The sequence below is a fragment of the Passer domesticus genome, chromosome 4 (assembly GCF_036417665.1).
Source record: "Passer domesticus isolate bPasDom1 chromosome 4, bPasDom1.hap1, whole genome shotgun sequence".
NCBI classification, from domain to species: Eukaryota; Metazoa; Chordata; class Aves; order Passeriformes; family Passeridae; genus Passer; species Passer domesticus.
In genome coordinates, this window is record NC_087477.1 from 24649590 (window position 1) to 24663003 (window position 13414).

A 13414-nucleotide genomic window follows, 5' to 3' on the forward strand; every position below is an offset into this window, starting at 1 on the left:
CTCTCAAAAGAGACTGAGCATGGCTACAGGACAATAATGATTTTCCTTTTCACCGCTGTAGTTACTCAGTGAGACCCATCTTCATCCCTTGCCAAAGACCAGGGACTGAGAGGGACTGAAACACTGTGCACAATCACAGCAAACCTTTCCTCCCAGTGCTCAGCATTCCTGCTGCTAAGCTGGCAGCCAAGGCTGGGCAACTGCAGGGGGTCTGAGTACATCCAGGATTTTGGACGATGGAAGGTGCCCCAAAGCCTCCATCCTTTGCCTCATTGACATTGAGGAGAGTGCAAAGCAGCCCCAGCAATAAGAAACTTGGGTGTTATTTCTGCAGAGGAAGCCACACAGAGCTGCCTGTTATTAGGCGGGTTCAAAAATGTTTTTACTTACTCTGAATAGACCATCCACCAGCACTTCCCTGTAAACATTTTGGAAAACATATTCTGAAGTCAGAACCATTGCTACAGTCAAGTAAAGGCACGTTTTGATACATGGAGTAAAATGCAAATCTCAGTGACACAAGTAAAAAATATTAGCCAATTTTATAATCTGTTTGGGGCCTCTTTTGGTAATCCTTGCTTATTTCCATGCATCCTCATGGTAGCTTTAGAGGGACTGGTCTGCAAGGTTTCTTTGGGGAGCAATTGCCTTGCAGCTGGATACTTTGTTAAACAACATCCTATACTATATTCACCCTTAAATTACTTTATGGGCCTTGCTCTGAACATCAGGGTACCCCTGATTTGGGAGAGTACAGAGCTGACAATCTCTGGCCAGTGAACGGTGAGTTTCTCACTTCCTGAGGTTCTCTGGAAAAAAACTTCTCTTGCCAAAAAATCCTGGCAAACTGTAGCCTTTGTGTGAAAATCCCAATGCTATTCCTCCAGGTGATTAATATACCAAGCCAGTCAGTCTGGGTTCAGCTTAGGCTGTTGGCTATAACTAATCTTTTAAGTTAGGGAAGTTGGTAGATACAAACTTCTTCTGTCATGAAACAGAATGGCAGGGGGTGTTGCAGAGATCTTACACCTTGCTTCAAAGCTGTCCTGCTTGGGAGGAGATAAAATAGGTATGTCGCCTTTCCAGCTTCCCTGCAATGTGCAGAGAAGGGGCAGGAGCTTTATCTCCCTCCCACCACCGAGTGATGAATATTTTCAATAGTGGCTTTAATTTAAAAAGTGCTGGGCCTTACAATAAAATCTCCCAGCCCCCTGCTGCCATTGTCCAGCAGCAATGAGGAAGATCAGATGAGCCTTCAAGTGTTTGACTTACTGAAAGCTGACCCTCCTTTTCCTCAGTGCTCCCTCCTCCCTTATCCTTGTTGACACATTCCTGCAAAAAGCCATCCGATTCCACCCCAAAATACAAGTGGAGCTGAGCCCACTCAGCCAACCTCAGCTGTACCTGTTGAGTGAGTGAACAGGCTCCCTGCCTTAACACATGGGATATTTCATATGCCAGTCAATCCACTTGTGCTTCATCTCACTTTAGACACTCCTGCTTTCCAGAATGTTGGGTCCAAAGGGCAGAGTTTTAGATAATAAAAATCCTAAAGGAGATCTAATGCTTGAAATAAAAATGCTAAGGTGCTAATCAATTCTAAATACATATTTAATATATGAATAAGTAAGTACTTTGTGCCAGGCTCCAAATATGAGAAATGAAGGATGTGTGTATGATGACCAAAACCAGCCTTTGCTTCAATTTCCAGACACAGGACTGAGAAAAATGGGAAAGTCATCCCCATCCATCTTTAAACACCCAACACTTTTCCCATTACCTAATAGCAACTGTTGTACTAACAGAGAAATTATTTTAAGAAATGATCCTACTCATGTAGGTTGTGAGCTGAAAATATCCATATGCTATCCACAGCACTGGATGAATTTCCACCATCCTCCCCACACCCAAGAACATTCATGGGACCAGGGGCTGAAGAGCATCCCTGTATCCAGCAGGACTGGGATGGGTTTGGTGCTTCTCTCAGGAGCGCCAGCCAAACCCTTTGAATGCAGGTCCAGTGGCTGGAAGAAAACTGAATTTTAATTTCACTTTCCTTGCTGTGTTGTCTTTCATAGCAGAGCAGGGCTTCAAGAGTAAGGTGCTGTCTCCAGGAGCAGAGCAAATCTCCTCCCAATCCTCTTGTGAAATGCTCAGCAGAGGAATAGTTGAGCACCTGAAAAATTCAAGACTTCAGAGACTTTAAATAAGAATCAAAATTATTAGACTTTCACCAACTTAGAAAAAAATCCAACCCAACTTCAAAAATCTCTTCATTTAATTTTAATTTCTGTTTCCTGGGGATTAAAGTTAAAACATCTCATGAGAGTTCTCAGTCACAGACTAAAATGGAATGCCTCTCCCTGGAAGGCCAGCTGGCCAGGGTCCTGCACACCCTGATGTGGTGCATGGTGTCCCTGCCCATGGCAGGAGGTTGGAACCAGCTGATATTTAAGGTCCCTTCCATGCCAAAGCATTCTGGGACACCAGGAGGGTGCAAAGAGGGCTCCTGTTACCATTGATGGAATGTTGCCACAGCCAAACTGTTGCCCCAAGGATTCCATCCCAGGGTGCCCAGGTGACCTGGGGTCTGTTAAGACAGTTGATGGATCCTCTGCCGGGAAGCAGATGCAAAGTGTCCATCTCCTCTGTGTAGTGTACATCTTCTCCATCCCTGGTGGGAGCAGAAGGTGATTTGCTGACATTTACGAGGAAAACTCTTGGCTGACTACACAGGTAAGTGCAGATTATTTTTGAAAAGGTTTCTGATGCTGAGGGGCTGTTCTGGGCTTCTGGCCCAGCTGCAGGTGTCTGAGGCTCCAGTACTGAACTTGTACAGAAACTGGTGACTCAGGGATGGGAATCCCGAAGCAGGGGTGGTATTAAAGAGAACAGATATTCCAGAGAGTTAATCTCCTCTCTTCTCTTCTGGTAGGTTTGGAAGAGCATCATTCTCTGAGCCCTAGAAGTCAGGGTTTTGTAGCAATATACTACCTAAAGGAATCTAAGGGATCAATCGCTGCAGCTTCTCTGACATCCTTCTCTGATGCCTGTCCCACTTACTCTTCCAGTGGTTTTAGGTCATGAAACACCATGAGCACAGTGAGTACTTTACTACTCAATGCAGATCCTATTCCTAAAACACATTGTCCAGGGTTCTTCCGTAAAGGATTGAAAGAGTTTGTAGCAAATGTATGGGAACAGAAGCCTATTAAGACTTCACGTAACTTCATGTTTTGGGAGAAGGAAGATTTTGAACCTCTCTGAGTGCTAGCAATAGTTCAGAAATGCTTACAGTGTGAAGAATGACCTGATAAAATTGTGAAGTAGTGTCCTAATTTTCAAGCCTTTGGGATACGCTTTTTCTTGGTGAGAGAGTTGGTAAGGGATGGGGGGGGACTCCTTTTCCTTGATGATGTGCTCAGGGAGGAGTGACCCACAGCACTATGTGATGTATATTCCAGCCTTTGCATGAGTGTCATCTGTACCCTCGTGCTTTCATTGGTGTTGCAAAAATGGGGGCCACATTACCCTTACTCCTACAGAAAATGCTAAAGCTTTGCTCCCTCTTAGAATCGGCGAAAGCACTGTGGAGAAGCAGGGGATTCTAGTCAAGCCCAGAAATGGAGCAGGCTGCTGGCTCCTAGCACTGGTGGAGCTCCAGAGCCAGAACCAGTAGACTTCGAGGAAAGTGGTACACTTTCTTTTGAGCTTGGTAAGGACAGAATCTGCTTCTGGAGGGCTGGGGTCCACTCAGTTGTGTGCATTTGCCAGTCTCTAGGCCCTTTAGTGGGAAAGAAGCAAAATGTGGGATTTTAGGGAGCACCTAGTATGGCATCTGTAAATAGCAAGGCTCCAGACAAGCACATGGGTTTGTTACTGCACTGTGATACATTTACACTAGTGGGAGATGAACTGTGTAGCAAAGGTCCAAGTGCCACTCAAGTACCTTAATGTCTACTCTGAGCAGCGGGCAGTCGCCGCAGCTGCCACTACACAGGGCAGAAAACTAAGTTTGGGATCTCCCATCTGGAAAGCAGATAGGGAAACTTGGTCATTAGTTGTGCCCCGTCCCTCAAGGGAACCTCTAGAGCATGGTCTGTAAAATCAGGATACCTGCTATGATTCCAGCTTTGGTTTGGTTTCTTTCCTGTGTGATAAACATTCCCGTGTTAGTGTGTACCTCCTGCAAGCTGCTGTCATCCAACAGAACTGTGTGAGGAGCTCAGCCACTCGTTCTTGCAGAGGACAGGGCTGGCAATGCTCTCCTGTGGACTGTTGAGAGCAAAGCTGGAGTGAAATATTGGACAAATTCCTGAAAAGAGGAGACCCAGGGCACAGATGAATCCTACCTCAGTCTGTTCCTCTGGGGCTGCCCATTTAATTCCTCTTCAATTTCTCATATTGATTCTAACATTCTGGTTTTCAGCTGGTGAGGAATTCCTAAGTGTCACAGCTGATTCTCCTGACTCTGAAGAAATCAATCTAACTGGCAATGATTCTGGCAGTATTGTGGTAAGTAGTGAATGACAAGCTTCTCTCCATCTCACAGCCAAATTAGTTTTCTCTTGTACTGCCAGGCCTGCCTTCTGGCATCCAAGTGTTCAGGGCTGAAACACAGATCTGACTCACCTACTTTAGATATAGCTCTCAGTCAACCCCAAATGTACCGGTGAATGCATCAGCACCTCTGAGTATCTTTTGCAGAGTGATTTAAAGAGTAATTTAAAATTTTTGTTGCTCTAAAACTGGTGTAGAATGTTTAGCAATCATGGGTAATAGAATAGAAGGTGCCAGTTTAAAGCTGAAGCTGTTCTAGTGATACACAAGATATAGGCCAGTGATTTAAAGAAAAAGGAAAGATGAGCATGGGAAGACTTTGACTTCCCAAATATGAAGTATTTAGCTGCAACGTTGATTTGAGGTACTCCTGTCACTTAGGTACCAAGCACGACTGTAGCTGACTGGGGTACTGACTGTTTATTACTCCAAGAAGTATTTAAAGTTTATTAATGCAGTTCTATTTTTTACTTCAATAAATATTTTACAAAGATCTGGCCCACATGGTAGTTTATCCCCTGAGTTTTGGGATGCCACTGCTGCTGTGAAAAGCAGAAACACGCAGCAGTGATGCTGGAAAAGGTCTTGAACTTATGGAAGAATCTGCATGACCCAGCTCCAATTCTGCAAAAAAATGAGTGTGGGTTTGGGGTTGGATTTTTTTCTTCAACAGCTGTTCATCTCATGCAAAGAGTTTATGGCTATCACAGCTGAACTTGCCCTTTTGTAGGAGAAAGAGGGAAAGAAACACTTCCAGCCTAAATCCAGCCAGGGAACTGAAACAGAGGAGCAGGGTGGAAGGTGTTCATGTGATTCCTAAGTTACCTCTGTTTCTAACCCATTCTAGCAGTGGGAGCAGAACCAGCAGCACCCACTTTCCAGAGCAGCAGATAATTCAGTCCTGCTACTGGCTAGTGATGATGACGTGGAACCACGAGATAGTGATGGGTATGTGAGAGATAAAGGGTCTCTCCAAAGTGTAATTTCTGACACAGGGTAGAAAGATGTTTTTTGACAAAGTTTCTGTGTTCTGCTTAATTCTGTGTGAAAACTTCAGACATAGAATATAATATCCTGTCTGGAAGAGAGCTCAGTAAAAAAAATTCTACCAAAATCCAGCAGAAACAGTTCTTTGTTCATGAATCCATTAATGAATGTATCTTATATTATGGCTTGAGATGTGCTGAAATGCTTGCAGTTCATAAGAGTTTTTGGAATAATTGTGTTGCTGGGCTAGGGTGTTGCTAAGTCAGAGTAGGGGTTGTTTAAATTTCTGACATTCTATGTATCAAGAACACTTTATGTTTGGTGATTAATGGTTGCATGTTCTTTCTGGCTGTGTTCTCTCTCTCTAGTGCATGGGCATCAGGTACTCTTAGTTCTCCAAACTGGATGGATGAGTACTTAGAGGTAAGGACCCATGTGTTCTCATCATTTCTGGTTTGTGGGAGGGGAGTGGGGCACAGAGGGAACTGTGCAGCTCATGTGGCCAGTGTGAGATGCTGTGGGCAGCTGGCTCAAAGCACAGCCTTTGCTTTGGAGCTCCAAGCAGCTCGTCCCTCCAAGCCACTGCTTGGTGGTGTACCCCGAGGGGGAAAGTCCTGCCAAGGTGGCACTGGCAGACCTGTGGGTTCCTCATTCTTCTAGCAGCTACTGACAGATTGCAGATAGTTGAGTTCTATTTGCCTAGTGCCCATAGAGCACACAACTGGAATTCTTTCCTCTCAATCCCTGTTCTGGCTTTCTTTTCTCATCAGCTCTGCAACCAATATGAAATTTCTATGGCTAATACAATTTAATTTGCCATAAAGTTTGGCAAATTAAGAGAGAAAGAGGGAAGGATTTGCCTGCAGTCTAAATCCAGATAGGGATGAAACAGGGGAGCAAGGAGGAGGGTTAAAACATGTTTCTTAAGCTGCTACCCTTTCTACCCACCTGCAGTGGGAGCAGAACCAGGAGTACCCACTTCTCTCCATACCAGCGGATGATTCAGTTGCACTACTGGCCAGTGATGATGATGAAGAACTGAGAGATGATGATGATGATGGGTATGTGACAAATAAAGTGTCTCTCCAAATTCTGATTTCTGACAGAGCAGCAACAGGTTTTTGCCAAGATTTTAGGTCCTGTTTAATCCTGTGCACAAAGTTAATACCTGGAATATAGTGGCCTGTATGGAAGAGAGCTGAGTAAAAAACAAAACAAAACAAACTTGTAAAATCCATCAGAAACTTTTCTGTTCATGAAGACATTATTGATTGTATCTTACACTGTGGTTTGGGATATGTTGAAATGTTTTAGTACATAAAAGTACTTAGAATGCTCATGTTGCTAGACTGGGCTGTTGCTGGCTGGGATGTTGCTAGATCAGAATAGGAGATACTTAATTTCTGACATTTTATGTATCAGTAACCCTTGTTGCATGGTGAAAATAATGACTGTATATTTTTCTTGTTCTGTTCACTCTACCACAAGGCTCTTTCATCCTCTACCAAGTGTGCTTTACAAGGATTGCTTCTTATGGGTAAGAATCCCAATGTCATCCTCCTTTCATTTTCTGTGGGCAGGGAATGGGGCAGAGAAGGAGCTATGGGATTCATCTGGCTAACGGGCAGCTGGCTTGAGGCACAGCCCTTGCTTTGAAACTCCAATCTGTTCATCCTTCCAAGTCAATTTTTGCATCAAGGGAGAAACCCTTATCAAGATGGCACTACCAAATCTTTGGGTTCCTCATTATTTAGCAGCAGTTGACAGATGGAGGATATTTCAAGTCTTCTTTTCCTGCTGCCCATAGAGAAGCAAACTGGAATTCTTTATTCCCAGTCCCTGTTGTGTTTTCCTTTCTTCAGCAGTTGTTCATCTAACAACAAATGTTTGTGGCTATCACAACTGAATTTGCCCATCTGGGGGAGAAAGAGGAGAAGAAATATGTATAAACCAAATCCAATCATGGAACTGGGGGAGCAGGGTGGAGTGTGTCTAGATGGTTCCTAAACTGCCTCTGTTTCTACCCTGTTGCAGCAGCTGGAGCAAAACCAGCAGCACCCACTTGTTTCCAGAGCAGATGATAATTCAGTCCTGCTACTGGCTAGTGATGAAGAGGAAGGAAGAAATAACAATAGGTATGTGAGAGATAAAATGTCTCTCCAAAGTGTAATTTCTGACATAGGGTAGAAACAGTTTTTTGACAAAGTTTGGGTTCTGCTTGATATTATGCAAAAATTTCAGACCTAGAATATAGTGGCCTGTCTGGAAGAGAACGACTTTGAAAAAAAAGAAACCCTAGCAAAATGCAATGGAAATTTTTCTTCTCTGTTCATGAATCTAGTAATTAATGTATTTTATATTATGGCTCAAGATGTGATGAAATGCTTGCAGTTCATAAGAGTTTTTGGAATGATTGTGTTGCTGGGCTGGGGTGTAGCTAAGTCAGAGTAGGGGTTGTTTTAATTTCTGACATTCTATATATCAAGAACACTTTATATTTGGTGAAATTAATGGCTGCATGTTCTTTCTGGCTGTGTTCTCTCTCTCTAGTGCATGGGCATCAGGTACTCTTAGTTCTCCAAACTGGATGGATGAGTACTTAGAGGTAAAGACCCATGTGTTGTCATCATTTCTGGTTTGTGGGAGGGGAGTGGGGCACAGAGGGAACTGTGTAGCTCATGTGGCCAGTGTGAGATGCTGTGGGCAGCTGGCTCAAAGCACAGCCCTTGCTTTGGAGCTCCAAGCAGCTCGTCCCTCCAAGTCACTTCTTGGTGGTGTACCCTGATGGGGAAAGTCCTGCCAAGGTGGCACTGGCAGATCTGTGGGTTCCTCATTCTTCTAGCAGCCCCTGATCGATTGCAGATAATTGAGTTTTATTTGCCTAGTTCCCATAGAGCACACAACTGGAATTCTTTCCTCCCAATCCATGTTCTGTCTTTTGGTTTGTTTTATGGTTTGGTTGGGTGATTTTGTTGTTTTTTTGTTTGTTTGGGGGTTTTTTGTTGTTTTATTTTGTTTTGTTTTGTTTTTTCTCCTCTTTACTTCATCTAATATCAATTTTCCTGTTTGGGGAAAATGGAGGGAAAGAAACACCTCCAGCCAACTTCCAGTTTGGAAACTGAAATGGAAGGAGGGAGGAGGGTTTTCAGGAGGTTCTAAAGCTGCCTCTGTTTCTATCATGTTCCAGCAGTGGGAAGAGAACTAGCAGCAACCTCTTATTTGTTCTCAGGACAACAGCTATTTGGCTACTACTTTAAATGTTCTCAACCAAAATTAGAGAGCAATAGCCCAGCATTCTTCATCTGATCTGTTGTAATTGCCTGGCTAAGCTGGTGGTTGTATATGTAACACCAGGGCTGCACACCAAAGTCTAATTGTATTTTCTTTTTTCTCTTTTCCCATATGCACTGATGCAAGTTTATTGAAGGTGAGTTTACTTTTTAAAGTTGATAATGGAATTGTTATAAATATAATCTTTAGGTTTTCTTTGTCCTTTCCAGCCATCTTGAACAGCAACAACATTTCAATCCTTGTGGGGATTGAAACTGCATTTAGCAAAAGAAAAAGAACAGTGCTAAAACCTCTGGCCAGTGTCTTAAAGAATGGATCCCATCTATGTCTGATAGCTGCTATCAAACAGAGTGGAAAATCCCCACAAGAGAAGTTGTTGCTCAATACTTCTGTAGAAAGGAACTTTAATTTGGTGACATTTTCTGTAATATATTTGATTAGTGCTTGATTATTGTTACATGGACGCGGGTGTTGCAGGGATCATTGTTGCATGTGTATTCTGAGAATTGAAAAGCAAACAGCAGTTCTTACCCTTTGGGTGTTACCAGGTCATTAAAAATCTATCTCCTTTGAACTATATGTTATAATTTTCAAGTCACCTTAACACCATAGGACCACAGCAGACCCTGTTAGTAAGAAGAGTGTGAGAGAGCTTCCCTTTATAAGGCAGATTTGTTCACAAATATTATAACTCTTTGGATCTTATGACACTGAGACTCTCTCAGGTAACATTTTTAGCTGTTCATAGGGTGAACAGAGCAAATGTTCTGTGTTGGTCTGTAATAGAATAGACTCAATGTGTGGAAGAGTTCAGCCTCAATATTTAGGGAAACTAGTTTATTTAAGACTGATTTTAACCCAGCTGAACAGGGTCCATTTCAAATAGGAACCATTACAGACCATTTATAATAACTCATTTCAAAGGTAGTTCCAAGGAGAGAGGGAGTAAGTAATAGATCTAACTAACTGAAAATAAATTGCAGAGCGTGATCAACAAGGAAGCCAGCTGCTGTTGGACAGCTCTGTACTGAGTGATGATGATGAAGATGAAGCAGCAGATAATGATGTGTCTGTGACTGATTCAGCATCTGAAGAAAGGGATTCATCAGAAGATGAAACTGGAAGTTCAGAGTATGTATGCCTCATGACATACCAGACATTGAGTTTTGCCTTTTGTTTTTCATACAGACAAGACTATGTTTTACTGCTGTGGCCTGGCTTACCTTTGAAACCTTTATTTACTCTATTTATTTCCCTCTCCCAGTGATGACCACTTCCCATGTTGCATGATGATGAAATGATGCCATTTTTACTTTAGGAGAGGAAGGCAGCCCAAGGCAGATGGAAAGCTTTGCACACAGACTTAAAGAGGAATTTAGGGGTATAGCAAGAGAGGGTGACTAGGCACAGACCATAGCTCACAATACATTACATTTTATTTTCATGCCAGGCTCTAGTGGTGCTGTTAGATGAGGAAATACTTTCATTGGTATTGATGGCTTGGCAGCAGCTGGACAAAATCTGTGCGGGTTTTAATAAAGCTGGTGTGCTTTGGATTACTGGAAGGCAAGATAGGAGAGAACTTAATATAAAAAAGGCATAATTTTTTCCCTTTGATCTCAAGCTGCTCTGTTACAACATGCACCTTCCTGCTCTGTTTAGGTGAGGCTGAAGAGCAGCAATTAACACTGAGCAAAGTCCTTCTTGCCAGAGCTGTCTGCAGTGTTACTCTGTAGTGTCAGGCCTTGCTCCATTCTAGAACTAATCATTCCCAGAGGACAGCTCAATGCCTTAGTTACAAAGCTGTTATTGATGGCCTGTTGGACATAAATGCTGCTGTACCTAGACTGCCCAGTGCTGGAGGCTGCTGACACTTCAGATCCCAGAGCAGGGTGTCTGACTGCATCCTTCTCCCAGTGAAAACCAAGATGCTCTTTCCTTTGGGAGACCCACACTCATTACTGCACGCAGCAAACTGAGAGAGTTCAGGGTATGCAGGGTTCTCCAAAGGAAATGTGTCATGGCTGCTCAGTGCAGCTGCAGATTGCATGACATTTTATGTGCCAGTGACCCTCAGTGTGGTGACATAAACAGCCAATGTTCTTTCTGCTTCTGTTCTCTCTAGTGCTTGGCCAGCAGGTACTATCAGGTGCCCAATCTGCATGGATTTTTACCCACAGGTAAGGACCCGCCTGTTGGCATCTTTCCAGCTTTGTGGGTGGGGAATGGGGCACAAGGGAAGCTGCACAACCAAGCTGGCTGATGTGGGATGCTGTGGGCAGCTGGTTTGAAGCACAGACCATGCTTTGGAGCTCTAAAAGTTACTTGTTGGTGTAGGTAGAGGGAGAAACCCCTGCCAAGGAGGCACTGCCAGACCTATGTGTTCCTCATTATTCAGCAGTAACTGACACATTGCAGATACTCCAAGTCCTATTTGCCTGCTTCCAGTAAAGCAGCTAACTCACATCCTTTCCTGTTGTGATTTCCTTTCTTCCAGATTGTGCAAAGTGGACGACTGATTTTGTCAACACTGTGTGGTCATGTCTTCTGCAGTCAGTGCCTCCCTTTTGCCCTTCAGACTGCCTGCTTTTGCCCAACCTGCAGGACAGATCTCACTCCAGGACAGTACCATCCCATTTATATATAAGTACTTCTATTTTTCAAGACAGTCTCAGATGGATTTGGGGGATAGGTGGTATAATGAGGTTTTTTTCATATGTATATGCTTTTTGTTGCATAAAGTTTCATTTTCTCTGAATTTAATGATAAATATTTTTTAAATTTATTTAAATATGATCAAGTCTGCTCATCTATGTTGGATTCTGCTGGTAGACAGAGATTTCTTTTAACAGGTGGAAATAAAACCCTTGGTTTGATCAGTCAGAAGTGATTGTTCTTTTCATCACACTATAGTAACTGATTTTGGGGGGAAAATGCTGAAGGCATAAGCCTTGTAGTTCTTGTGATAGCGTGTGTTTTATAAGGGAAGGGAAACAGCCACTGCTTGGGGTGAGAAGGTTTTGTTTCTTAGGACAGACCCAGCTGGATATTTTGCTAAAAATGTCATTATTTCAGTGCTTTGAAGGTTGAAAGAGCAGCAGGTTGTGCGCACATCCAAAGACAACTATTTTCTTTGAGGATAATTAATTTGTATTTTTATAACAGCTTGTTTGTGGCCCAAGCTGCTTCTTGTTTTATCCCTGGTTATGATGTTCCAGTGATGATTGTCAGCTGATGACAAGAGCACTGCCAGCTTCTATGAAGCTCTTCCACTTCTAAAAAGCCTGTAAGCTTAAGGACTTAATTGCTTCAATATAATGCTTTATTATAACTGCTTCAATATTGCTTCAAAACCAGTGCACGATACTAATAGTTATAGCTAGCTAGTTGTAAGTAATTCTGATTAAGCCCTTTAAAATATATATATATATTATTATTGCAACCAATTTAAATTAATAATTCATTTTATTTTAATAAATATATTGGGTTTGTCATCCTATATATATTATTATTGCAACCAATTTAAATTAATAATTCATTTTATTTTAATAAATATATTGGGTTTGTCATCCTTTGTGCTGCTGGGCAAAGTTGCATAAAGGCTTAATTACCCCTGTATAACCTTTTGGACATAAACCATTGACAAAGTCTGGTGCCCAAGACTGGATCTCAAACTAAACTCTTTGAGGAATTCAAAAAGCAAGGGAGTTCTTTCCACACCTTTTGACTTAATGGGAGGGCTTCTCTTAATGAACTTTGTCTGAAGCTCCCACTCTGCCTGAGACACAGGTGCCACACCCCCACTGTGGTCTCAGGTGTCTCACAGCAGCTGTGGACAAGCCCTTCACACCTGTGTTTCACCTCTGAGAAGATGCACTGGAGAAGCCTGCTGGCCACAGATCCTGCAGGCACGGCTGCTTTACACGCTCCTCCCACCAGGAACTTGATCCAAGGACAATTTCTGGGCATGAAAAGTACATGTTTAAGGAGGGATGGCAGCCCAACTTGGCTTGCTTTGTAAATAAACACCAGGGGTGTGTAATGCAATAGCACGTATACTTGGCCCCAGCTGGGCTGTTTCTCTATACTGTGTTGTTTTGGTGTTCTGGATCAGAAATCTGCAGGTTTGTTTTTGTACCAGCCACTCAACCACTAAACTGCTTAACCTTCCCTGCAGTCAGCGTCTCAGAAAAGCCAAACACAAGCAGCTCGGGCTGCATGAAAACATGAGCAGCAGACTGGCCTGAAAGCAAAAGGAAAGCTGTAATTTACTGGAAGGGAAGGTCCGTTTTAAATTTACAGAAAAGAGCATATATAGAAACCTAACAAAAGCATGTAATGATTGTCTGGCAGGGACCAGGGGATGCTGCTGCGAGAAGTGATGATGTGGATCAGCTATCAGATGTTAAACATATTTTTTTCTTGGTCTGGTCATAATCTCATTTCCTTGATGACAAGCATCTCTTCCTACTACTAAAACTGCAGAGATGCTGTTAGAAAAGCAAAAGTTCAGCTTGAATTTAAGTTGGCCAGAGATATCAAAAACTGCCAGAAAAGGTTCTTTAGATACATAAAC

At 42.8% G+C, this 13414-nt stretch overlaps 1 protein-coding gene and 1 long non-coding RNA gene across 4 annotated transcripts; one reads left to right on the plus strand and one right to left on the minus strand.

The window, feature by feature from the left end:
* Positions 1–2025: 2025 nt before the first annotated feature.
* LOC135298748 (uncharacterized) lies at positions 2026–2543 on the minus strand. Its single transcript, XR_010360775.1, has 2 exons — positions 2261–2543; positions 2026–2176 (listed from the first exon to the last, which is right to left on the minus strand). It is a non-coding gene; the product is annotated as an uncharacterized LOC135298748 (long non-coding RNA).
* On the plus strand, positions 2492–11724 carry LOC135298746 (uncharacterized). 3 transcript variants are annotated; one of them, XM_064416614.1, is made up of 14 exons: positions 2492–2736; positions 3072–3102; positions 3574–3715; positions 4430–4515; positions 5408–5508; positions 5916–5970; positions 6502–6608; positions 7036–7084; positions 7582–7682; positions 8098–8152; positions 8965–8974; positions 9822–9969; positions 10964–11018; positions 11336–11724. In XM_064416614.1, the coding sequence occupies exons 2-14, from the start codon at positions 3094–3096 to the stop codon at positions 11483–11485; spliced, it is 1068 nt and encodes a 355-aa protein (XP_064272684.1). In that variant the 5' UTR covers positions 2492–2736; positions 3072–3093; the 3' UTR covers positions 11486–11724. The 3 variants fall into 3 exon arrangements, with proteins under 3 accessions (XP_064272684.1, XP_064272683.1, XP_064272685.1); XM_064416613.1 differs by having other exon boundaries at positions 2523–2736; positions 2936–3102; XM_064416615.1 differs by having other exon boundaries at positions 2523–2736; positions 2936–3102; positions 6502–6601; positions 7035–7084.
* The last annotated feature ends 1690 nt before the right edge of the window (positions 11725–13414 follow it).